Source organism: Capra hircus, chromosome 26, assembly GCF_001704415.2.
Source record: "Capra hircus breed San Clemente chromosome 26, ASM170441v1, whole genome shotgun sequence".
Lineage (NCBI taxonomy): Eukaryota > Metazoa > Chordata > Mammalia > Artiodactyla > Bovidae > Capra > Capra hircus.
The window spans coordinates 28,666,467-28,691,167 of NC_030833.1; the positions used below are offsets into that span (position 1 = coordinate 28,666,467).

At 46.7% G+C, this 24,701-nt stretch overlaps 1 protein-coding gene across 8 annotated transcripts in view; it reads right to left on the bottom strand.

Moving 5' to 3' along the window:
- Positions 70 to 24,701, bottom strand: part of GBF1 (golgi brefeldin A resistant guanine nucleotide exchange factor 1) — a 124,733-nt gene continuing 100,101 nt past the window's right edge. Inside the window, exons 9-40 of one of the 8 annotated variants that reach the window (XM_005698364.3) lie at positions 21,465 to 21,612; positions 20,917 to 21,140; positions 20,218 to 20,383; positions 19,581 to 19,792; positions 19,134 to 19,232; positions 18,359 to 18,553; positions 17,959 to 18,148; positions 17,194 to 17,334; positions 16,787 to 16,875; positions 15,634 to 15,836; positions 15,049 to 15,172; positions 14,636 to 14,761; positions 14,284 to 14,366; positions 13,421 to 13,657; positions 13,048 to 13,141; positions 12,502 to 12,678; positions 12,107 to 12,171; positions 11,898 to 12,021; positions 11,634 to 11,705; positions 11,398 to 11,492; positions 11,011 to 11,164; positions 7,515 to 7,740; positions 6,840 to 7,000; positions 6,473 to 6,719; positions 6,157 to 6,350; positions 2,907 to 3,057; positions 2,680 to 2,810; positions 2,380 to 2,481; positions 1,999 to 2,112; positions 1,670 to 1,850; positions 1,393 to 1,521; positions 70 to 919 (exon numbers count right to left, since the gene is read on the bottom strand). In XM_005698364.3, coding sequence (XP_005698421.2) covers positions 639 to 919; positions 1,393 to 1,521; positions 1,670 to 1,850; positions 1,999 to 2,112; positions 2,380 to 2,481; positions 2,680 to 2,810; positions 2,907 to 3,057; positions 6,157 to 6,350; positions 6,473 to 6,719; positions 6,840 to 7,000; positions 7,515 to 7,740; positions 11,011 to 11,164; positions 11,398 to 11,492; positions 11,634 to 11,705; positions 11,898 to 12,021; positions 12,107 to 12,171; positions 12,502 to 12,678; positions 13,048 to 13,141; positions 13,421 to 13,657; positions 14,284 to 14,366; positions 14,636 to 14,761; positions 15,049 to 15,172; positions 15,634 to 15,836; positions 16,787 to 16,875; positions 17,194 to 17,334; positions 17,959 to 18,148; positions 18,359 to 18,553; positions 19,134 to 19,232; positions 19,581 to 19,792; positions 20,218 to 20,383; positions 20,917 to 21,140; positions 21,465 to 21,612 — 4,935 coding nt within the window. In that variant the 3' untranslated portion in view covers positions 70 to 638. Of the gene's footprint in view, positions 920 to 1,392; positions 1,522 to 1,669; positions 1,851 to 1,998; positions 2,113 to 2,379; positions 2,482 to 2,679; positions 2,811 to 2,906; positions 3,058 to 6,144; positions 6,351 to 6,472; positions 6,720 to 6,839; positions 7,001 to 7,514; positions 7,741 to 11,010; positions 11,165 to 11,397; positions 11,493 to 11,633; positions 11,706 to 11,897; positions 12,022 to 12,106; positions 12,172 to 12,501; positions 12,679 to 13,047; positions 13,142 to 13,420; positions 13,658 to 14,283; positions 14,367 to 14,635; positions 14,762 to 15,048; positions 15,173 to 15,633; positions 15,837 to 16,786; positions 16,876 to 17,193; positions 17,335 to 17,958; positions 18,149 to 18,358; positions 18,554 to 19,133; positions 19,233 to 19,580; positions 19,793 to 20,217; positions 20,387 to 20,916; positions 21,141 to 21,464; positions 21,613 to 24,701 lie in introns of all 8 variants that reach the window. The other 7 variants (XM_005698362.3, XM_005698363.3, XM_005698361.3 and 4 more) reach the window with 7 other exon arrangements.

Below are 24,701 nucleotides of genomic sequence, written 5' to 3' on the forward strand. Positions count from 1 at the left end.
ACGTGAGGGCCTACATATCCCAAAATATGGTACCCACAAGCTCAAGAAGGAAACCAGAAGAAAAGGCCGTGATGTTGGTACTAAGACATTTATTACATCATAAAAAGTCCATTGTTTTCCTGTTTTTCCATATGTACATGCTCCGGGGGGCAGTCCTTTTCTCCAGCCCCACCTGCCCACTCTGGCGCAAATCAACTCTCCAAACTGACCAATTAATAAAAGAGGAAAAACTAGAGGTGGTAGTCCAGGGCTAGTGGGAGTGGGGCTGGGAGAGGGAAACAAAGTGCAGAGTGGTTGACTGGGCTCTCGACGCCTGACACGGGCAGGACGGGCATAAGGGCGGGCACTGCAGGGCTGGTACAGTGATGCCTCCCTCCCCGGAGCTGCCAGGCTGCAGGTGATACCTGAGTGTGCTCTCAGGTTGGACTCCCAGAAATGGAGAGCAGAGGAGGAAGGTCCCACAGACTATCTGTGGGTCCTAGGAGGGGCCATAAAAGTTCTATTTCCTATCCCCATCCAAAAAGCAGTGACAGCCGCTTGGGCTGGGACTGAAGAGTCTGTGGCCCCTGGGACAGCTGATAGCAGGGCCAGGGACAGCCTGCTTGGAAGTACTGGTCCTGATAGCTGAGGAGCCTGCCTTAGTTGACCTCAGAGGTGGGCATGGGGTCTGTGGAACGAGGTGTGGCCAGGAGGGGCACAGGTGAGGTGGCCTCAATGAGAGCAGGGTTGAGGATGATGGGCAGAGTCATGGGGGACACGCCCACCTGCAGAGGGGAGGCCAAGGGCTGCAGGATCAGTGGGGACTGAGCCAGCGGTGGAGGCGCATCTGGGGTAGGGCTCAGCCTGCTGGGGCTGGACGCCACTGGTGATCCAGAAGAACTGCTGTTAGCAGGTCGGGGGCCCTCGGGCTTCTCAAAGTCTAGAGGAAAGCAAGGTGGCTGTAGTCAAACCCCCTTACAGTCCGCAGCTGGTTTACCACACTTCTGTTCCTCCCCATTCCTGCGAGCAAAATGACTCCTCCCAGTCTACATAGTTGAGATTGTCTGCTTGAAACTTATTCCAGTGTCCAGTTACCTCATATCTACCCACTCCCCCGACTGTTGTACCTCCAGTCAGATTAATTTTGGTCTGCTTTTTACTAGCATCCCTGAAGGGCACCTCTGCCTCTTCATCCCAAGTTCCCAATCCAGCCTTCTTCTCTGAAGCCTGCAAATCCCAGGCAGCAAGCTCATCAGACCTGGCCCTGCAGTCTCCCACAGGAAGAGCAGGTGAGCTGGATCCTGTGGCTCCTCCTTTCCCCTGGCTCACTGCCTGTGCTCAGCAGCAGTCATAAAGTACTCTGGGCCTCCTCTTAGGCCTCGACACCCAGCAAGCTCACTCAGAGGGACTCACCACAGGTCCCCAGCTCAGAGGGCATGTCTGGGGGAGGTGGATGGCCAGGGCTCCTAGTGTCACCAGCAGCAGGAGTCAGGTGTGCTGAGGCCAGTGGTTTTGAGGCATGAGGCTCCATGGGCACAGGGTCTGGGGATGGCAGAGAATCCAGATGGCAGCTCTCAGTGCGTTCTCTGAGTACAGTCTTGGCTGCCTACTAGACTTCCCACCTACCCAGGGCACAGAACTAGTTATTAGCTCCAGACTCTCTCTGATGAAGTTGGCCGGAGCCCCCTACCCTGGATGACCGTCTGCTTGAAGAGCTCATCTCGCAGGTGGGGCAGGAAACAGTCAATGCGCTCCCAGGTGATCTCCCAGAGGGCTGAGGGGCTGCCTCCTCGGGCATCTGCACTGTGGAAAATCTCTGCTGTGTCCATCACCAGAAGCATGTTCTTCAGAGACTCTGGAATGGCCTCTGACTGCAGATGGCAGTGGGACCATGAGAATGGGAAAAAGGATATGGAGGAATATGGTAAGGAGGAGATAGCCACCAAGGGGGAAACAGCAAGTCTTCCCAGAAGGCAGGAGAGGACACAGGCAGCAGCGTTGGGCTGAGGCAGAACGTACCAGTAAGTCACTGGAGCCTGCGTGCATGTACTTGTCCATGAAGTCCAGGATGGTCAGCCAGAGGGCCGCAAAGGTGGAGAGCGACAGCAGTGGAGACAGGTGCTGCAGAAAGACCTATGGGCCCCAGCCCCTTTCAGCCGAGAGGAAGGTAGGAGCCTTCTGCACCCCTCTCCATGGATAGGAGGCAAGCCTTCTCTATCTTTCATGGGAATCCTGGATCAGAGACTCCTCTGAATTCCAAAATCCTCCTGGGTCCTGCTGAGTCTCTACAGCTGGGGGTCATAAGTGCCTACACTACATCTCTGGGTCCTCCCAGGCTTCTGAAGTGGCAGGTGTGGAGAGAGTGGGTGTAGGTACAGGGTGGTAGGGTGGTGACAGTACCTTAGCGAGCAGGGTGGAAGCCCTCATCCGTGTCTCCTCCATCCCACCCACATCCGCAGGGCTGATGTTCTCCAAGAGCTTGGTCAGTAGAGGAAACAGCACCTGGTGGGTAGAGTCAACGTCTCTCCAGAGGGGTCAGGTGGAAGCCTTGCCCACCTGACCCTGGGTTGGGGAGTGTGGGTACAGAGCAGGAGGGAAGGTATAATCAACTGAGGATTGACATTAGTGGCTCTTCAGGCTGCCAGGGGATCCCTGTCTTTAGGATTTGCCCTTTACCGTAAGACTAGAGGGAAGGCCTACCTTGTTAAAACAGGACTCCCATTCCAGAGCATCTAACTTCTGAAGATCATGTACCAGCAGTGCTCGCTGCAGATACGTCAGTGCCTGCATCCTCACCTGCCGCCGGGCATCACAACACAGGCAGGCAATGCCTGAGAACAAGAACAGGCTCAGATCCTTCAGGCATCCTGATCTTGGTACTTCCTAATCACCAGCTCCACCTCTGCCCCTGCTCCCCTGAGGTTTACCCTGCAGTAAAGGGCACCAGCAGTGAGCCCAGAGGGTGCGTGAATCAGCTTCAATCTTCCGGCCGCCTGTCTCCAGGTGGCGCTGCTCCTCTGCCCATGAGCTGTAGATAGAGGCTGCCCTTGTGTGCAGGGTGTGCATCAGATCTAGCAACTGGGATCACAGGAGGGGCAGGACACAAATGGGGTTAGGTCTGCTGGAGCCCCTCCCCAACAGCCCACTCCCACTGTCCCTGAGTCCTCAAGGGAGCCCCTAGGACTGATCGCACCACACTCCTCTCACCACTCTCTCCAACCGTGTGAGCTGGGTGTCCTAGTCCTGACCAGTGTTTTCCAAAGATAGGTATTACTCCCAGTAGCAGGGACTTGAGGTGTGTGCACTAAGAATTTAATAACAATTACATAGTGAGAAAGGCACTTTCTTTTCACTTCTCTTTCACCCTGATGACAGATTAAGCCTCATATTCATTAATCTCATTTAAAAAATGGCAAATCTCAGGCTCAGAGGCTTTGACAGGCAGTACCGAAATCAGATTGATTACATTCTTTGCAGCCAAAGATGGAGAAGCTCTATACAGTCAGCAAAAACAAGACCGGGAGCTGACTGTGGCTCAGATCATGAACTCCTTATTGCCAAATTCAGACTTAAATTGAAGAAAATAGGGAAAACCGCTAGACCATTTAGGTATGACCTAAATCAAATCCCTTATTATACAGTGGAAGTGAGAAATAGATTTAAGGGCCTAGATCTGATAGATAGAGTGCCTGATGAACTATGGAATGAGGTTCGTGACACTGTACAGGAGACAGGGATCAAGACCATCTCCATGGAAACGAAATGCAAAAAACCAAAATGGCTGTCTGGGGAGGCCTTACAAATAGCTGTGAAGAGAAGAGAAGTGAAAAGCAAAGGAGAAAAGGAAAGATATAACCATCTGAATGCAGAGTTCCAAAGAATAGCAAGAAGAGATAAGAAAGCCTTCTTCAGTGATCAATGCAAAGAAATAGAGGAAAACAACAGAATGGGAAAGACTAGAGATCTCTTCAAGAAAATTAGAGATACCAAGGGAACATTTCATGCAAAGATGGGCTCGATAAAGGACAGAAATGGTCTGGACCTAACAGAAGCAGAAGATATTAAGAAGAGGTGGCAAGAATACACAGAAGGACTGTACAAAAAAGATCTTCAAGACCCGGATAATCATGATGGTGTGATCACTCACCTAGAGCCAGACATCCTGGAATGTGAAGTCAAGTGGCCCTTAGAAAGCATCACTATGAACAAAGCTAGTGGAGGTGATGGAATTCCAGTTGAGCTATTTCAAATCCTGAAAGATGATGCTGTGAAAGTGCTGTACTCAATATGCTAGCAAGTTTGGAAAACTCAGCAGTGGCTACAGGACTGGAAAAGGTCAGTTTTCATTCCAAACCCAAAGAAAGGCAATGCCAAAGAATGCTCAAACTACTGAACAATTGCACTCATCTCACACGCTAGTAAAGTAATGCTCAAAGTTCTCCAAGCCAGGCTTCAACAATATGTGAACCGTGAACTTCCTGATGTTTAAGCTGGTTTTAGAAAAGGCAGAGGAACCAGAGATCAAATTGCCAACATCCGCTGGATCATCGAAAAAGCAAGAGAATTCCAGAGAAACATTTATTTCTGCTTTATTGACTATGCTAAAGCCTTTGACTGTGTGGATCACAATAAAGTGTGGAAAATTCTGAGAGAGATAGGGATACCAGACCACCTGACCTGCCTCTTGAGAAATCTGTATGCAGGTCAGGAAGCAACAGTTGGAACTGGACATGGAACAACAGACTGGTTCCAAATAGGAAAAGGAGTGTGTCAAGGCTGTATATTGTCACCCTGCTTATTTAACTTCTATGCAGAGTACATCATGAGAAACGCTGGACTGGAAGAAACACAAGCTGGAATCAAGATTGCCGGGAGAAATATCAATAACCTCAGATATGCAGATGACACCACCCTTATGGCAGAAAGTGAAGAGGAACTAAAAAGCTTCTTGATGAAAGTGAAAGAGTAGGGTGAAAAAGCTGGCTTAAAGCTCAACATTCAGAAAACGAAGATCATGGCATCCAGTCCCATCTATTTCATGGGAAACAGATGGGGAAACAGTGGAAACAGTGTCAGACTTTATTTTTTTGGGCTCCAAAATCACTGCAGATGGTGACTGCAGCCATGAAATTAAAAGACACTTACTCCTTGGAAGAAAAGTTATGACCAGCCTAGATAGCATATTCAAAAGCAGAGACATTACTTTGCTGACTAAGGTCCATCTAGTCAAGGCTGTGGTTTTTCCAGTGGTCATGTATGGATGTGAGAGTTGGACTATGAAGAAGGCTGAGTGCCGAAAAATTGATGCTTTTGAACTGTGGTGCTGGAGAAGACTCTTGAGAGTCCCTTGGACTGCAAGGAGATCCAACCAGTCCATTCTGAAGGAGATCAGCCCTGGGATTTCTTTGGAACGAATGATGCTAAAGCTGAAACTCCAATACTTTGGCCACCTCATGCGAAGAGTTGACTCATTGGAAAAGACTCTGACGCTGGGAGGGATTGGGGGCAGGAGGAGAAGGGGACGACAGAGGATGAGATGTCTGGATGGCATCACTGACTCGATGGACGTGAGTCTGAGTGAACTCCGGGAGATGGTGATGGACAGGGAGGCCTGGCGTGCTGTGATTCATGGGGTCGCAAACAGTCGGACACGACTGAGTGACTGAACTGAACTGAACTGAGTGTATGGACAGATGTAGTAATTTTTGTTTTCATCGCTTTTCTAAGGTTATTCTATTTAAAGCAATTAGTTCTCCATTTATTTAGTGGTATAAAGTCTGCTCATAAAATAAACGTTGTACATTTTGAACAGACAACAGAATAACTAGAAAGAAACAAAAACTGGTGGCAGTGGTTCCCTCTGTTAAGAACTTAGCAGCTAGGGACAGGAATGGAGTGGGACTTTTATCTGTTTACCCATTTGTACCTTTTGAACTTTGTACTATGTGCATTAGAATTATTTATTTAAAAAATAAACTATAACTTTAAAATTAAGCAAACGAAGACTTACAAGTAGCCTTGGATAGGGAAACAGTGGGGGTGCTAGCGGAGGACTTGGGCTAGGAAAATAGGCCCTTCCTCTTAGCCCTGGCTGTCCCTGGCCCCACCAAGACTCCCGACGTCAGGTACAGGGAGAGGAGAGGAAGTAAAGGGTGCCATACTTACGTCCTGACTGACCTGTAAAGACACCGTATGGTAGCTGGCTGGCACACCTTCATCCTCATCGTCATCACTATGCCCGCCCCTAGGGGCATGTTGGCTGGAGGTTCGAGGCCGCCGAAGCATTGAGCCTTCCTTGGATTTTTTCTTGAAGCGGTTTCCTTTGTTGTCATATTTGTGACTCTTGCCACGTTTCTCCTGGGACTTGCACCCTGAGCAGGGCCAGACCCAGGTCACATTTCACTTATATGGGCATGGGTGGCCTGCCTTTCCCCCACTTTGCCCCATAATTCACATGGCTACTCCCCAACTGCCCCTTCATCAGGTGACCTACCGCCATTTAGACTGGCCTCCACAAAGATGCGGAGAGTCTTGACACAGAGCTCGAAGTTGTCAGGTGTGATGTGGGCAGCGTCACGCACGATGAAGGACAGTGACTCCACACACTTGAGCAGGGACTTGGTATCATGTGGCCCAAGGTCCAGCCCCACTGTCAGGCTGTACTGATTGACCAGGGGTGAAGGACCTGGCCGGCTGGGCCCAGGCCCTGGCTTGGAATTATCGATGTCATCTTTCCCCACCTGTTGAGTACAGAAGAGCTGAGAATCCAGGCTTGACCCTAGATGCCCTCTCAAGGACCAGGAATCTTTTCCACAGGCCAAGGGGGGGAAGACTCACCCACTGCCCATATGCTCACTCACCACTAACCAACCGCTGTTGACCACATCAGCATCTGTGGCTGATCGATGAATCTTGCCAGGTCTGCCATGGTCAGTGTAGACCTCTGAGTCGGAAGTGTACCCTCGGTCCAGGCTCATATCATTTGGATGGTAGGATGGGAGTTCACTATCTGACTGGGCCCCTGAGACAGCAGGGAAAGGGGCAGAGTCAGGGTGGCAATGGGGATGTTGGGATGAGGGATAATTTCAGTTATCAGAAGAAAAGTGCTGAAGCCTGGCCTCTCTTTTCTCTGGGTCTAGATTAGTTTCAGCTCTGTCACCAGAGGGCTGAAGGGTGGTCTAGAGAGCTGCTCTCTTGACCAAATGGGGCAGCAGGCTAATTTGGGATCTGGGTGGCATCTAGTAGCGGCTGTTGGGGAGGGAGATGGCAGTGAGGACAGTTTCTGGGGAAACAGTCCTCAGGACAGTAGGAAGCCTGGCTCATAGCCTTTTCCATTGCCTGCTTGCCTTTATGCTATTAGTCTGTGAGTACTGGTGAGAGGCCAGTGGGCACAGAAAGCCCTGGAAGCAGATGGCAGAACCAAGGGTATTTAATCTGATGAACACAACAACCTGTGGTTTTTTTTTTTCCTGTCTCAGCCACAGGAGCCATGATTGGTTATCTGCCACTGTGGATCTCCCTGGGAAAGGGCTTACCAGCATCAGGTGCGTCGGCCCTGGCTGTGGCCTGTAGGGCAGCTGGAGGCTTTACACCTGAGCCAATGCACTCCAGCAGTGTGAAGAGGGTGGCCCAGTCATCGCCTGAGTGGATATTGGCTGCGTTGGTCTTAAGGAGTTCATGGAGCCCATAGGCTACCTGGTGACTGACTCGGGACAACACGCTGGGCTTCATTAATAACAAAATGCGCAGGGAGAGCAGTACCTGGGGAGCAAGAGTAGGGAGCAGGAAGTAGAAAGTGGGCACACAGTATCCTGTCTAGCCTCTTTCCCCAGCAGTCTCCTTAGGCCAGTGAGGATGCTTCAACTAAGACCCAACTTAGGGTACTCTGTGGACAGATGGCCAGGAGCTAGGGATGGGGGCAAGAAAGAGGCAAGTTATAAAAGGGCAACACAAGGGATCCTGTGGTAGTGGAACTATTCAGCATCTTCCCTAGTGGTGGAAACACAAATCTACACAAGTGATTAAATTGTGTAGAACGTAATACACATATGAGTACAACCAAAACTGGGGAAATCTGGTAAGATTAGTAAACTATATCAATGTCAGTATCCTGGTTAGGATACTATACTATCGTTTTGCATAAAGCTACCACTGGGGTAAAATGGGGAATGTATACAGACAGCCCCCAACTTATGATGATCTGACATAGGTTTTTTTGGACTTTACAGTGGTACAAAAGCAATACACATTCAGTAGAAACCATACTTAAGAGTTAATTTTTTCCAGGGCTACTCACGTGCATGCAGTACAATACTCTCTTGCAATGCTGGGCAGTGTCAGGGTGCCACCGCTCCCAGTCAGACATGCCATCATCAAGGTGAACAACTGATGCACTTACAACCATTCTGTTTGCCATTTTCAGTACAGTATCTAATAAATTACCTGATATCCAACACTTCATTATAAAAGACTGCATATGAATCTATAGTTATCAATATAACTCTATTGATATATAGTTATATAGATATATATATAACTTTTAACTCAATATTAAAAGTTTAAGTTTTAAAAAACTGAAAAAAAGAAAAGACCAGTAACATTATGCAAAACTATAGTATAATATCCTAATCAGTAACATTATGCAAAACTATAGTATAACATCCTAACTAGGATACTGACCATGATAGAATTCTCTAATCTTATTCAGATTTCCCCAGTTTTACTTATATGTATATTAAGTTCTACACAATTTAATTAAGTGGAGGTTTGTGTTTCCACCACTAGCCAAGATGCTGAATAGTTTCAACACCACAGGATTCCTCGTGTTCTTTCATAACCACACTTGCCTCTTTCTTGGGCTTCCCTGATAGCTCAGTTGGTAAAGAATCCGCCTGCAAATCCAGGAGATCCCAGTTCAATTCCTGGGTTGGGAAGATCCCCCAGAGAAGGGCTAGGTTACCCACTCCAGTATTACTGGGCTTCCCTTGTGGCTCAGCTGGTAAAGAATCCATTTGCAATGTGGGAGACCTGGGTTTGATCCCTGGGTTGGGAAGATCCCCTGGAGAAGGGAAAGGCTACCCACTTCAGTATTCTGGCCTGGAGAATTCCATGAACTCTTTCTTGCCCTGGTCCCTAGCCCCTGGCCATTTGTCCACAACTTCTAAAACTCTGTCAATCAAAAATGTCATATAAATGGAATTATACAGTATATAACCTTTTGGGATTGGCTTTTTTCATTTAGCATAATTCCCTGGAGAATCATCCAAGGAATTGTGTATCAATAGTTTGTTGCTTTTAGTTGCTGAATAGTATTCCATGGTATGCATATACTATACTTTATGTTGAAAACCATCTGGGCTGATTATAGTTTTGGCTACTACAAATAAAGCTTCTGTGAACATTCATGCACAGGTTTTTATAAAAGTTAGCTTTCATTTCTCTAGGATAAGCACCCAAGAGCACAATTGCGAGACTGTGTTAAAACTGCATGTTTAGTCTGATAAGAAATGACTCTATTGTTTTACATTTCCACCAGCAATTTATGAGTGACCCACATCCTTGTCTGCATTTGGTATTATCACTATTTTTCACTTTAGCCATTCTGATAGGTGTGCAGTGGTATTTCACTGTGGTTTTGTGTTTCCCTGTTGGCTAATGATTTGAACATCACTTAATCATTTTCATGTACTCATCTGCCATCTGTGTATCTTTTTCATATATTTCACTCATTTTCTAATTTTTTTTTTTACTGTTATGTTTTGTGTTATTTTACATTTTAGGTATTAGTCTTTTTTCAGGTATTTGATTTGAAAACAAACACTCCTTGTCTTTATATCCTTTCCACATTGGGCTCTGATAGAGTAGAATTTTTCATATTGATGAGTCTAATTTATCAGTTTTTCCTTTTACGGATTGTATTTTTGGTGTCAAGTCTAAGAACTCTTGGCCTAGCTCCCAAAGATATCCTCGTGTATTTCTTTCTAAAGGTTTCAGAGTTTTACATTTTACATTTAAATCTATAATTCATTTTGAGTTAACTTTTCTATAAGGTATGAGGCTTAGGTCTAGGTTCACCCCCTACCATGGATTTCAATTGCTCCAGCAATTAAAAAGGCTATCTTTTCTATACTGAATTGTTTTTGCACCTTTGTCAAAAAATTAGTCAGGTTTCTTTGTATGGGTCTGTTTTTGGCTTGTTACATTGATCCATGTGTCTGTCCCTCCAAAAATACCACAGTGTTGATTACTGTAGCTGTATAGTAAGCGTTAATATCACATGGAGTGACCATTCCCACCTTTTTTCTCAAAATGTCTTTTGGCTATTCTAGGGCCTGTGCTTTTCCATGTAAATCTTAGAATAAGCTTGTTTATGTCTACAAAAAAACCTTGCTGGGATTTTCATAGGAGTTGCATTAAACAGATCAATTAACAGAGAAATGATGTCCTTACTACACTGAATCTTTCAATATATACATATACTATGTCTCATTTATATGGGTCTTCTTTAATATCTTTCATCAGCATTTTGCAATTTTCAGCATACAGAGTATATACATGTTTTGTTAGGTCTATAGCTAAGTATTTGATTTCATTTGGAAAACTTGAAATGGTTTCATTTTCTATATGATCATCGTTGGTACTAAAAAATGTGATTCATTTTTGTGTATTGATCTTATATCGCCTGATCTTGCAGAATTCACTTATTATTTCTATGCTGGTTGTCTTTTTATAAATTGGGCAAAGGTCCTAAGCGTGAGAACTAGGAAATTAGGTACAGGGTTGGGACTGCCACAAGGCAGTAGCCTTGTCCAACCCTACTGAGCACAGATGCTGAGTATCAGGCTTCATGCCTGAGGCCATTCCAGACTCACTTCCAATGCCACCTGTTAAGACTCCCCCAGCTCTGTGTAGACCACTGGGCTCATGCTATAGGGTATTAAATGAGCTCTCTGTTTCAGGCCATATCGATAACTAATACTGTGGTTCTACCCCTTATATACCTTCCTGCCCTCCCAGCTGCACTCTGCTTACCTGGCCACTGATCTCTTCTCTCCGGAGTAACCGAATGGCTAGACGCAGCAGCCCCACCACTGCCCGCTCCACAAGGAAGCAGAAGTCCTGGGCCTGGACACATAGATGGTATAGATGGTCTCGAACAGTCTGCCACACACAGCCAACACGGTCCCTGAGAAATATAAGGGATGAGGACAGTCTCAGATGAAGAGGCCGGTAGGCAATAAGCCTTCTGTTCTGATTGAAGCTAGGCCCTTCAAGGCAGGTCTAATGAGCAAGCTTCTCCTCCACTGCCTGCAGCTTCCTGTGCTTCTTGTCCCTAGAGTCCACCCTGCAAGATGACTCCAGGCTTCCATCCCTTTGGCACAAGTCCAGTATGAGGCCTGCCTAAAGACTGCCTGCTACCTGTTCTCTAGCACAATCCTCAGCAGCATTTCCAGGCAGAAAGCAGCATCCTCTTCATCATAGGTCTCTTCATCTGGTGTCACTGAGACCAGAGCCTGGAGGAGAATAATTGCAGGAAAGAAGGCATGGAGAAGCCAGCCACTGGCCCAGCCCTGACAGTGACTGAGGCATATGTCCCTGTCTCCCCTCCCAGACCCAGCCAGCCCTTTCATCCCTCTTTCCTCTCCACTCTGTACCTTCATGAGCTCCTGCAGTGACTCCAGCTGGAGGAATTTGCTTTCTGTGATCATCTTTTCTGGGTCACATTGCTAGAGGGGCACAAGGGTTAATGATAAGGACTAGAGGGAAGAGAATGTTCCCAAGAAGCTAGGAAGAGAGGGTAGAAGGAGTCAGCTCTGGTCACAAACTCTAGTGATCCTAGTCTTCAGTTCATACAGCTGTGTCTTATCTCGTACAGAAGGATCTAGGCTTGTTCACCAGGGGTGAGCAGGGTCAGTTACCTTGATACAGTCCAAAGCCATTCTCTTGGCCTCTTGGTTTTCAGTGGATGGGCCCCGCACACTAGACTGCTCAGTACCACTTAGTGTCAGCCAGCTCACAAAACTCAGCACTGTTGACTCTCCCCTGGAGAAAGAGGGTACAAGCTCTAGTGAGCTCTAGAGTTCTAATGCCCCCTCCCCAAAGTCTCTAGCCTCTGATTTGCCCTCACCGGTTCGATGGTGTCTCTTCCCGCTGTAGACAGATCTTGCCATTGGGATCCACAAAGTCTTCTACCTAGAAAATCAGGTCAAGAATAATTTCTTCCCACATGCCTTTTGCATTTCCTATTCCTCTGAGTAAAGTTTTCTGGCTTTCTTCCTGTTGCCCTCTGCCCTCCACAACTGACAGGGTCCCCTCCAATTGGTGACTGGTAATGACTTCTACCAGCCTTCCTTCACAGCTATCCCCTGGCTGAAGATCTGTGGTCTTACATTTGAGGCGTTCCTGGTAAGTTTCAGCATGCATCAGGCCCAGTGCTATTCTCAACCATTTCTAAAATTAGACAGTACATAATCTTGGACCTCTTGCCTTGTTATTATCGATTAGTCTCCTACCAAGAATTACCTCTACCATAGCCTTGGGTAGCAGTTGGGCTCGGAAGAGTTGCAGCATGGCCTCCATGATATTCTTCCAGCCCTCTCGTAGGATGTCACCATGACGGTGGGCCAAATGGAACACCGTCTTGGCTGCAATGTGGGCTTTAGGGTTGCTTCCAAACACAGTGGGCAGGTTCTCAATAGACTGGAAAAGAAGATGAGAAGAGGCTTAGAGCCTGGCAAATGAATTGAACGGAGATTCTCTTTGGCCTGTACCTATGGTTCCTAAGGGTCCTTCTCCTATTTCTGCTTCAATCCCCTGTAATGTTGGTGAGAAGGGCTAACCTGGCTAAGGCCTTCTCCACTATTGTGTCTCCTCTCTCATCCCCATTATACGAGGTAATGCTAATCTCATCGCAGGGATGTCAGACAGAAATGGCCTAAGCTCTTCTGTAGTCTGGCTGAGTGAGAGAATATGCTGAAGGCAATCAGCTCCACAGATAACGGTAGATCTATGGCCAAGGGAGAGGTCTTCCTTTGGAATGCCAAGGACACAGTTCCTGTCGATGCTCACCTCACTGCTGAGAGCTGTGAATTTGCATAGAGAGATGATGAGATTGTCAAACACATCACTGAGGCCATAGTGGGCGGAGATCATGGCGCACTTCCTGTAATGTCACATACCAGATACAGTCACTGAAAGGCCAGGCAGCCTTTCAAAGTCCTCAAGGAGGCTTGCTTGGGATTCTTCCCTAATCAGTCTCAGGAAGAAACCTTTTACTTTTGAGTCTGTTTAATACTGAGCTTTCCCAAGCTTCAGTCTCCCTCCAGAAACTCAGGAGGAACCCCATTCTAAGGACAATAAGAGTAGGAGTCAGAGAGGCATTGAGGCAATCATGTTAACTCAGATAAGTGGAAGATTAAGACCAAAGTCAAATCCTGGCTACCTGAAGCCTGAGATGGCTTTTTGGATGATTGTCTCCTCGAGGCTTTTGTCAAAAACATAAGAGAGAGCAGCAATAGTGGGGCCCCAGGTCATGGTGAAGAGGTCAAGATCATAGCTGCCAGCAGGCACACGTAGGAATATGCCCTCTGGGGTGGCACCTCGATGAAGCAGCACATTCCACACGTAATTCTCCCGGACCAAGCCTGTCTGCTCCTCAGGCATCACAATTTCCTCATTCCTGTCAGGAGGTAACAGAAGGAGTAGGTGCACTGCTCTGAACTGACTGAGTACAATCTAGGACAAGGGGCTTTGCCCATAACTGGCACTTCCACCAATGAGAGGTCATCAAAACTGCAGCTTAGCGGTCTGCTTCCCTGCCCACCAGTGGCACCAGGGAGAAAGAAAGGAAGCATCCCATAAATCTCCAAGCCCTGTCTCTAAGTGGGCCTTTAGTTCCATAGTAAGATCTCATATTCTTTCTGGGTATGAGAGAATAGTAAAAATCTAAGTGTCCCAAACCTACTCTCTAGCACTCATTTTGGGTTCTCTACTACCCCCATCCTAACGCATCTTGTGAGCTAGACAGAAAAATCTAGCTGCTGTGGATTCAGAAAACAGGGCAATGATGCCCCCTCCACTCAGCAGGGGCAGTTTGAATCCTGGCTCAGGGTTCTTCAGTTATAGTACTGTTCAGCTTCTTTAAGAAATAAATGAGCTGGGGGAGACAGGGTTGCCCAGCTAAAGTACGAAGCTAAATCCAGGGCATGTGAGTCACTGCAGACTGATGTGATGCCAACATTTGGAAAAGGAAGCAGTGTGCTTCTCCTTAGCAGAGATGTTACACCATTCTCTACACATACTCACTTGATGGCATGGTACATGTCCTCCAGGATGTCTTGCTCAAAGTCCTTGCCTCCATTCACACCTTTTAGATTTTTGCGAAACTCCTAGAGACAGGGCAATAAGATTTACCCTACCATGTGTCAATGCTGAAGCCCCACTCAAGGAACTCCTGGGTCTGTGGCAAATAGGACTTAGGAAACAGTAAGTAAAAGAATCCACTTCCCTATCCCAGTTCCTCTCCTGTACTAGCCAGCCCTCCCTGACTCCCTTGGACAGAACTGTGTCTACTGTGCCCACTGAAAATCCCACATCCTTCCTGCTACCTCCGAAACTGTGCTGGAACTGCTCTGCCACGGCTGGGATTCAATCTTACCTCTAGGGTCATGGGCGCATTCTGTTTGCGAACATTGTGGTTGTGCTGGTCAGTGTTAAGCATGATGACAGCATAGGCCAGGGCAAAGCAGGCATCGCTATTGGCAAATGGGGAGCCATTACAATTCTGAAAAAGCAAAGACCCCGCCTATGTCAATGCTCTTCTCTGGCCAATCAAACCCTCACTGCCAACCTACTGGTCAATGCTGAGACAGAGGGAAGGTACCAGCCAGAAAATGACCCATCTCTTGCCAACTCCTTGATGGAAGTTGGCATCCCCTCTATAGGAAAGCTCATTGATGTTGTTCTCAGCCTTCTTAGGAGACAGAAACTGGGTCTTTCAGTTGAAGCCACAGAAACCCTTAGTCAAATTAATTTGGGATGCTGGACTCAGCCCCTGCCACTCAAACTCACCCTCCAATGTTCTGTGAATGCCTCTAGCAACCTCTGGATGACCGGTGCTTCCCCGGGCAAGCGGAAGGCTTCCAGGTAGAGCCGGAGAGCTTCATCCAGTCGCAGACCCTGAAAGCTGAAGGTGCTACAGGGAAAGAAAGAAGGATGAAAGACTTAAGATATATAAGTTGCAAATGTTGGGTGATCTATAGGTATAGTCCCCCTAAGCTTCTCCTATTGGAACAGAAGAAGCTGAAGGCTTTGGCAAAGGGGAGGTATATCCTGGACATCTCTAACATTGAATCAGAATTTGACAACCACTAACCTTAGTACTTTTCACATCAGTGTGCTCCTGCCTGGAAATTTCATTCTGGAACCCAGAACCTGCCCTGTGCTCAGGAACCCTGCTCCACCCCTTTGCAATGTTCTCTGTATAAAATGGATTGGCTCCTTCAGCTTTCTTGCTGGAGACTCTTTTAAACTCAACAGATACAAATCTTGGGAAGAGGAAGAGCGTGTGACCTGGGTTACCAGCAGGAACTGACTGGTACTATTTTGAACTGTCTGTCCCCCAACTACATCCCACGTTTCTTAGAGTTTCCTCACCTCACAAAGCTCTCCAGCAGGTCAATGCTTTTGCGGTCACTCACAAACTCTCCAATCATTTTCTTGTCCAGTCGAGGGTTCTCTCGCAGCCACTGGGCTACCTCTGTGTTATCCATTGGGATGGTAAGGAGACCTTTCTCCTGCAAAAACTGGATCCCCTTCTTTGGTTTTTGGTTGAACTGCTCTGTGCCAGTGATCAGCAGCTGCAGGAGAAATACAGGAGGTGTCAAAAGTTGCTCTGCCCCTAAACCAGACAAGCCAGGCCTCCATCAGGGTCCACAGCTGGTCACCTAATGGGTTCCTAGGACACAGCTCACTCCAGAACTAAGGCTGAATCATATTGGCCCTTAGCTTTCCCCAATCTCCATTGTTTATGTAGAACTGGCTGAGGAACTCCTTCTTACTCCTTTTCTGAGTGCTAAAAATGCATAGCACTCTCCTCCAACCTGAGAATCAGGGGGGAAAAGTAAAAGAAAGAGACTAGAGAAGGTTATCTTTTCAGTTTTACAGCCATCCCTAGTATCTGTTTACAGACTAGCTGATTCTCATCTTTCTTTACAGATTCTCCTTCTTTCTTTGGTTTCCTAGCTCTTAAGGCCCTGGAGATTGAAAGACAAGGCGAACTAACTGTGACGATAACTTTTTGACTGTCTATTCACAGTTCTGCAATCAAGGGCACACATAAACCAAAATCAATAGGCTGGCCTTAAGATGAAGAAGGGTTAAATAGGTTTTCTTGGTGTTAAGAAAACCACAAAGCACAGTTATTTGAACTTTACTAAAAGCACCAGAATAAATGTCAATACCCTTTTATTGCCAATGATCACCCCAGAGCTCCAGATGACCAATAACCTTCAGTGACCCACAGGATACCAATTCCCAGGACTCCTGTCACCACAAGTAACACTTGACTCTCAGTGAGGGCAGCATTTGCCCAGGAGCACACAATAGGTGGTCCTGATTACATGGCTTAGGAGTAAGGAAAGGGCTTCAAAGGAGACTGGGGGACTGCTGAAGTCCCAACAAGCACAAAAATTAGCTGTAGGAAACTGTTCAGTGAGCTGAAACTCTCGCTTTTCTCTGAGACAGAACCCCACAGAGAACACCCAGTCAGAGTGGGTAGAGGTTGAGCTCTGGGGATATCTATATGTACCTTCTTTTTGTTTTTAATTTCAATCAACTCTCGTGGATCTGGCAGGAGACAGGAAAATCGAGGCGGCTTCCGGGTAAACTTTTTGTCAGCTAGGAATGGGAGGGAAAGAGGGAAACACCAGTAAGACCTCTTTTACCAGGAAAATGACTTTTAGAAGGATGCTGATATACCCTCTAATGAAAAGAAGGATGCCTCAGAAAGTTTCTTGTGCTCATCAGTCTTTCACATCCCTAGAAGTTCTATTTTCTAGGGCTCCCAGTGTTCTCCTTCCTCTCTCTGGGTGTGAAGCCAAGGTGAGCGGCCAAGTTCATTTGGGTACCGCCCTCAGGGGTTTCTGCGACCGTGCCCTGTTCTCCAACAGGTCTTCCAGCTGAAGGGGCTGAGGAAGATGGACGCTCAGTACACACCCCCAGAGTCACCAGCTTCCTCCAGATCACTGCATCCTGGTTTCCCATGTTCTGCTGGCAGCCGCCCTCCACCTGGCAGATTCAGGCCTGCGATGTCTGGGGCCATGCTTGTAGCCTTCCCATCACTGGCTGCTCTCTCGGCTGGTAAGAGAGAAGAAGCTAAGTGAAGACTGGTGCTGTAGGAAGCCAAGCAGAGCTTCAGGAGAATCGAGTCTCAGGCAAAGGAGATCTGCATGTTCCCACATAGGTCACCAACCCTGACAGGATAAACTCAAGCCCAAATAAGTATTCACTATCACACATTAGTCAAGCATTAGATTCTATAGTTTAATAAAGAGATTAATGAGTCACTTTCCTTGATCTCCTGCACCTCAGTCTCAAGGAAAAGTTAGAGAAGATTAATTAGAGTTGAGGCAGTTACTGGGAGTAGGAAAAGGAAAGTAGGAAAAGTAGGAAAAGCTTCCTTAAAGCCTGGAACTTTAAGGAACATAAGTCCTATATATCCTTTAATCTAAATTCTCTTTTCTCCCCATAAAGAAATAACAATTCAGTAAAAAAGACAAAGTATGGAAGAGGAGAAAGGGAGAAGTCCATGAGTCCTGTTTATGTGCCAGTCTGGTCTATGATTCACATCATCAAATCTTAGAAACACAGAATTAGGAGTACTTCAGAGGAAGTAATGAAAGTGTAGGAGAAAGGATTCAGTGAGTAGAGAAAGGATAAACATAGAATCCTGGGATCCTCAAAGAAAGAAATTCCTCTCACTATTGTTGGCTTCTCGAGTGCCATCTACTGCCTCATAGCCAGGTCTGGCTGCCTCTTTCCTTTCTTGCTGGATAAGGTTGTTGAGGACTTTGGCCTGGCAGTGGGCCTCAGTGCTGTCAATCACTGTCAGTAGGGCATCGAGAGACAGCAGGTGTGTTGTATAGAGCTGACCAGACACAGGGAAGGCATTCTAGAAAGTAAACAGATCCAGTAGACTTGAGGTTAGAATACTTCTCAAAAAATCCTAAAATTGCCCATAACTTTTACATTGCTTTGAGAAAATGCCCTTCCTTTTGTTTCCCAACTTTCAAGTGTTTCATTCCCTGTATGTACTATCCTCACTACCACCAGAGAGATTTCCTTAATTTTCTTTCTAGAGACCAGTAACAATGCTCAGCACCTTGGACAGCAGCTTGGTGAGATCTTCAAAGAGGTTGGAACAGTAGTAGTCACAATCATAGTTGATATAGAGCTCAGTGACAAAGCTGGGGATGTGCCAGAGCTGCACAATAGCCTCCAGTGCCATCTCCTTCATCTCATAAGGCATCTTAGGGTTCTCCACAGTGATGATCTCCATGAGCTTTTTGATGTACATCTGACAATAATCCAGTAATTGCCATTTGGATGGGGAAAGGGTTCAAGATAAGAAGAGGCAAATTAGACAGGAAGCAAATGCTAGCCAGGAAGCATGCATTAAGGGACAATGGTATTCCATACCTAAAGACATTCTCCTCTTTGCCCTTCATGATGGGGCGGGCTGGTTCTCTACCTCATGCCTGATCCAAAACAAGTTGCCTATTGCCCTTTTTGTGCTCTGTGAGCCTGATCTGGTCCTATTCAGGGTTCCTTTTTGCAATTTTCTGGTGAATTCAGCTTGACCTGCCTGCTTGTGTTGCAAAAGAACTACAGGCAAAAGAGTTCTACCCACTCACAGTGAGGTTACTTGCCAATTCTCACACTTGGGTTCTCCCATTTTAAAGCCAGGCAGATTTCTCTGGGCTTCTTCTAATTTGTCCATGAGAGAGGTTAGCCAGTGAACCAAACTATGGAGGCTAAAAGCACTCTCCTCAGATGCTACTAAATTCCACCCCTGCAGCATGACAAAGCTGATCCAAATGAAGGTGCCATACATCTTCCTATTTTTTCCCTTCTTTTTCCAAGTTCAAGAAACTCACCTCTAATTGGAACTTGAGATGCTCCCTCATGCTCTCAAAGAGTAGGAAGCATACCCGGAGGGAAGCAGCATAAAGGTTCAGTCGCTCTACGCTGAGTAGCTGGAGATCACAGTAGGACCGGCCATTAGGTTTCTGAACCTGACTTTGGCTCAACCAAGAGAAAAGCAGGAGAGCAAACTGTGGGAAGTTGCCACCAAGGGAACTCTATATCTGTGCTCTGAGGGAACTCTGTATCCAGCCATTCCTATGTTTCCCCTTGGTTGCCAGCATCCCCAGGGAATTAATGGAGGCCTCTTGACTATGACTAGTGGTCAGTAGGGGGGGTAGGTTCTTTCCTGGGTCCTATACTCTTCACACGAATCAGCCAAACCTTTCTGTGTCCCTGGCCCTTAAGAGACCCTGAAAAAAAGCCAGGGGCTTGGCGCCCCTCTAGAAATCCAGTCTTACCTGGAATAAGTGGCGGCACATCTCATCCTTGATGAGGCCCAAGAGGGTTTGGCACTGGGCTATGGGGGCAGACTCAAGAGCCACTGTGAGCAGATGCAGTCCCATGTGGATCATAACCTCTGAGTTGTGGCGGTCGTGTGGGTTGGTGAGGGAGATGAGAAAGCGGAAGAGCTCACGGATGCAGGGAAGACCATAGGGGACCAAAGCTGTGCCTGGGAAAGGCCAGGAGGGAAGCGGGACTGCTAAGAAACAACTGGTTCAATCACAGGACTAACCTGCCGTGTATTATACAGAATATTTCAGATAAGTGATTCTCTTCCGGGAAAAAAAAAAATTTTTTTTCTAGGGCAGTAGGGAGACTAAGTCTCACTCACTGAAGAGAATCAGAATTGATGATCCCATCTTTCTGTTAGAAGTCTCAAGCTTCTATTCTTCCCTTTCACTTCCTACTGTTAACCAAATCCCCTCTCTGTGTAAGCTAGGCAAGGGCTCCATCCAACAGTCCTCTGGCTTGATTCCATTTCCTCACTAGACAATAGCCTAGGACATTGCCAGAAGACACCCTGGATCTAGGGTGGTTTAGGGTCAGACAGCTTAGTGTGTCGGATAGGGGAAGAACCTGTCTGAGAGTACTCACCTTCTTTCTGAGAGGACTGTGTAAAGCGCACGCCCCGGGGATTGACGTAATCCATGTCATGGACAGAGGCGGAGTCAGAGTGGTCAGCAGGGGATGTGCACTCCTCTAACACTTCAGGGATGGATTCCACAGATGTCGATTGGGCCTTTTCCACATGGGCCCCTTCCTGCTATGATCAGTCATGGGGAGGATATAGGAAAAAGGATGAGGCAAGAGCAACTTGGAACTTATTTCTCTTAAGTCTCTGACCTCCAAGTATCTCCAATGGACTGTGGGTACAGGGCCAGCTCAGTGGGCTATGAATCACTGCAAGATGGTTTAGGGAAGGAGTATGACGAAGGACTCAGAAAACATCACCTGAGGCAACACTGACTTATGGTGACTAGAACCCCATACCAACAGAGGACCTCAGGGGCTTGGGCTTTAGATCATTAATATCCAGAAAAAGCCATGACCAGCATCCTCACCTTTGCCAAGTACTGCCTGTATGCACAACTTGAAAATCCCGGGAGCTACCCACCACAGTGAGTCATGCTGTGTTTTTTTTTCCTAGGCAGCACAGCTAATTCTAGGAAACAGGGAAGAACCCCTACTGCCCCAACCTTCTTGTGAACCAAGGCCTGGATAAAGGAGCCAAGGGATCAAGCCAATTCCCACAGCAGAAGACTGCATGGGGATCTTTAGAAATCAAAGCCATACCTGCGGCTCAGGTTGCTCAGGAACCCCCAGCTCGCTGCTGCCAGACTCTGCAACTGTGCTGTACCCTGGAGAGCCAGGTTGCTCCAGGTCAGTGAGGTCCTCTTTGGAGGTGGTCTGGGAGGAGAACTCCAGACCACTGTCAGTAGATGGGCTGACCACTGCTGAAGCAGTTTCTGAACTTGCAGAGGAGATGGGAGTGGGTACATCAATGAACGGCATGCCACCTGCCAAATAAAGTAAGTAAAGCTTAAAGAAAAGAGACTCTAGGAAACACCTACCCTCCATGGTACCGTTTGTTTGCTTGTTTTTGCCTAGACTGCATACGCTGGTCTCTAAAGTAGTCAGAGTCCCACTGGAAGGAGAACAACCTTAAGTCACTGCAGAATTGCTAAATGGTCACGGTTTGACCTGACCTGGAATTTTTCCTTTTTGCCCTCTGCAGAAGGACCAAAGTGCCTCAGTTAGTTGGTCTTCACTGACACAATTCCTGAGAGAGGTAGGAGCTTTTCTTCTATCTATTCTAATCAGAAGCAGCTCAAGGTACTCACCACTGAGGTTAGAGGATAAGGTGGTTCCACTGGAAGCAGGCTGCTCTGAACCTGGTATGACTTTGGTCACATGGCGTGGGGCCCGGGGAGATCTCTTCTGTTTCTTCCACTTAGATGAATCACTCATGCCTCCTGCTCTCATTTTCAGCTGGAAATATCATACCTCATTAGCACTGATATTCAAATTAAGATTCTATCCCTAGAAATCTCCCTTCTTTAGTTCTACTGGTCCCTAGAAAATAGCCTATACACCACATCTATACCAAAGTAACAATCGAGACCATCAGAGCACAGTCCTAGTCCTCTAGCTGGCCTTCTACATTCGCCACTTTAAAGGTCAGCCTGGGAGCCTCCAAGTGCAAGGTGACATTCTGTTTTTAGGCTGGTCATTGCTAAGGTCAATCCTCACACATCACTCTGCTTCCTTGAATCCCAGGTGGCCATCCTGAGCCCTGCAGATGGTGCCCGACCCTTGTGCAAAAAGGGTAAGGGCAGGGGGTCCTTTGCCAGAAGCTGCACATCTACAGGCCCTGGATCCCTGGGCTTGCCTCAACTACCTGCATAGAAGCCTTCGACTCCTAGTTCTTACCCAGCTATGACAGCCTACCTCTTCTCAGCCAAATGCTTAGCTTTCCTATTACTTCATGAACTGGGCCTAGATCCTAACCACATCCCTCACTCTTGACTGTCTACATCAAACAGGTCAAAGGTTAATTCCTTAGAATTATGGAAGGAGTGGTATCCCAGCTGACTTGTGGAGTTAAGGATGAAAGGTCATGTCATGTTGCTGCCCTGGTACTCCCAATTTCAGTATATAAATGAGCCCTCCTATCCTTCTCACTGTTGGTCTTTCTAGAAGCATCTTTATGCTTTCAGATGTTAAGACTACTGGATTTCTTAGACTCTTGCTCTATTCCATTTCCCTCTCTCTTGCTATATTTCTAATCCCTCCTATAGTTCCTTTTTAGTCACAAAGGAAAACCTTTATCACCTGTTGACTACTTTAGGGTATAAATTTTCATGCATTTTTTTCCACTCTAAGTTCACAGCTACTTTGTTTACGCTCATTTCATTTTCTTAATCCTGATGCCTTCTCAGTTATGGTTTGAATCTAATCCCCCTTCAGTTATATCAAACTATTCCTAGACTGATGGACCATTCCTGGGATGGGCAATAGAAATTCTTTTCTAGGAACCATTAGCATGACTCTAAAAGAGAGTAGAAACAATTTTTTCTCCCTGCCTCTTTCTAAAGGCTGAATATACCCATGTTATCCTTGGCCTATTCAATTCCTTCTGCTATCTGAGAGATAGGCCCCCCTTCTTCCCCCAAGCCCTCCAGAATTTGGCTAACCTTTGATGTTTTGCTTAGAAACCACATAATTTTTTCCTCCCTACCCATATCTCCACCCATAAAGGAGAGAGGCCCAACAGCTGAGCCCCACCTCCAGCTCTTAGTAACATAGCAACAGCCTAGCATTGGATTTACACCTTTTGTCCCTGCATCTCCTAAATGCCAGCAGTCATATGCCTAGAACAGAGCTTCAAGTGCTCTGAGTACTGGGGTTTCTGTGGTAAGCAGGAACCAGGATGCTCCCTCCGGGAACCACTGAAGCTCATCTGGATGAAGTCCATGGCAAAAAAAAATTCTGGAGGTAAGAGTCAGTCAAACATACAGATAGGCCAGAAGTCCAAGAGATCAATGAGGGAAAACAGGAACCTCCTGGCTTAAACTGTAAACTGTCACTGAGCTCCAAAAAACACTCACATCTGGGTTGACTTGTGTGAGATAACTTTTCTCTCCAAGTGGCTCCCCAATTTCAGGAACTCCAGGTAGTCCCACTTTCAATGAGAAGCCAGTCACTGAGATTCCTTCCCACACTAGGATCATATCCCTGTCTCCTTCTCCATCCTCTGCAAAGGAGAGGATGTGTTTGATCATTCCAGTGAGTGTTTCAGCTTTAACCTGATCATTTCAGTGAGTGTTCTCTGCCTCTTGGCTGGAGTAAGAATTGAGAGGCTGCCAGTTCTTACAAGTGTCTCAGTCTTTTAAAAGTATAGCTGTGCTCCCTGTTATAAGATCCTAAGGTGGGGCCTGGGGTGTACAGTTCATGAAACTCTTCATCTCCTTTTCCATATAATTCTACTTCCAACAGACAATATAAGCTTTATTTAAAAAAGGGGGGGGGCAGGTTCCAGCTTAATAAACATGGCAAAGCACAGGGTAGCCACTGAAGAGAGCTGCAACTTGAGACTAGGCAAGCACACAAATGAAATTTTGAGACGAGGCAGACAGAGCACAGGCCTGTGGACTGCCAAGTGCACACACAGTCCATCTTCAATGACCTGGATATCCACAGCTACACCTCTAGCATACACACTCTTGGGATAGCTTAGATACTGCCTTCTCTCCTTCTCCTTCCTAAAGCAGGGATACGGGGATTAGAGTAATCTTTAGCTTGCACCTCTTCTAAGTTCCCCTACTTCTCAAGGACAGAGGGCTCCCTGGCAGATCACAAAGTATTTCCAGTGTCCTGGGCTAACCTGGGACCTGGCTCCTTTTCATCCATCTAGAGTCCTAAATCTTAGAATGACTCCTTTAATGGTAACCAAGAAAAAAAAGACCTCAACCAGACAGACTACCCTTTCCCTCAAAACCAAGTTCAATTATCTAGCTAGAATCAAGGACTGTGCTTAAGCTTTTTAATGCCAGCTCTAAGACAGAGAGAGGGTAGAAAAGTGAAGGGTCTTGTTTGATGGTCCCTCATAGTTCCCCTAGAAATGGTAGATATTAAGCCTCCTCACAAGATGTCAGCAGGACCCAGGCTCTCTATCTAGGTTCACTACACAATGTGTTACCAGTTCAAGGCTTCCTTCTGCCTTCAGGCAGCCAGATGCCCCATGAAAATTCCCAACACTGCAAAGTTAAAAACACATGCAGCTCTTCCAAAGCCATGAGATATTACTAGGGAGGGGTAAATTGTGCTCTACACAGAGGACAACGGGACCCAGATGTTGCATATAAAAAATAAACATTTAAATAAATAAATTAAAAGGGGGTAAGGAGAGGGAGAGGGAGAGAGACCTTGAGGTTCTTAAAGAGTAGTACCCTCTCTAACTGGTTCAGGGCTTTGGTCTGCTCCCCACTACTTAGCTCCAGTTTGCTGAGGAGACATGGAGAAATCTGTGAAAGACAGGCAAACGAACGATTTAAACAGAGTGAAATAAACTCAGACAC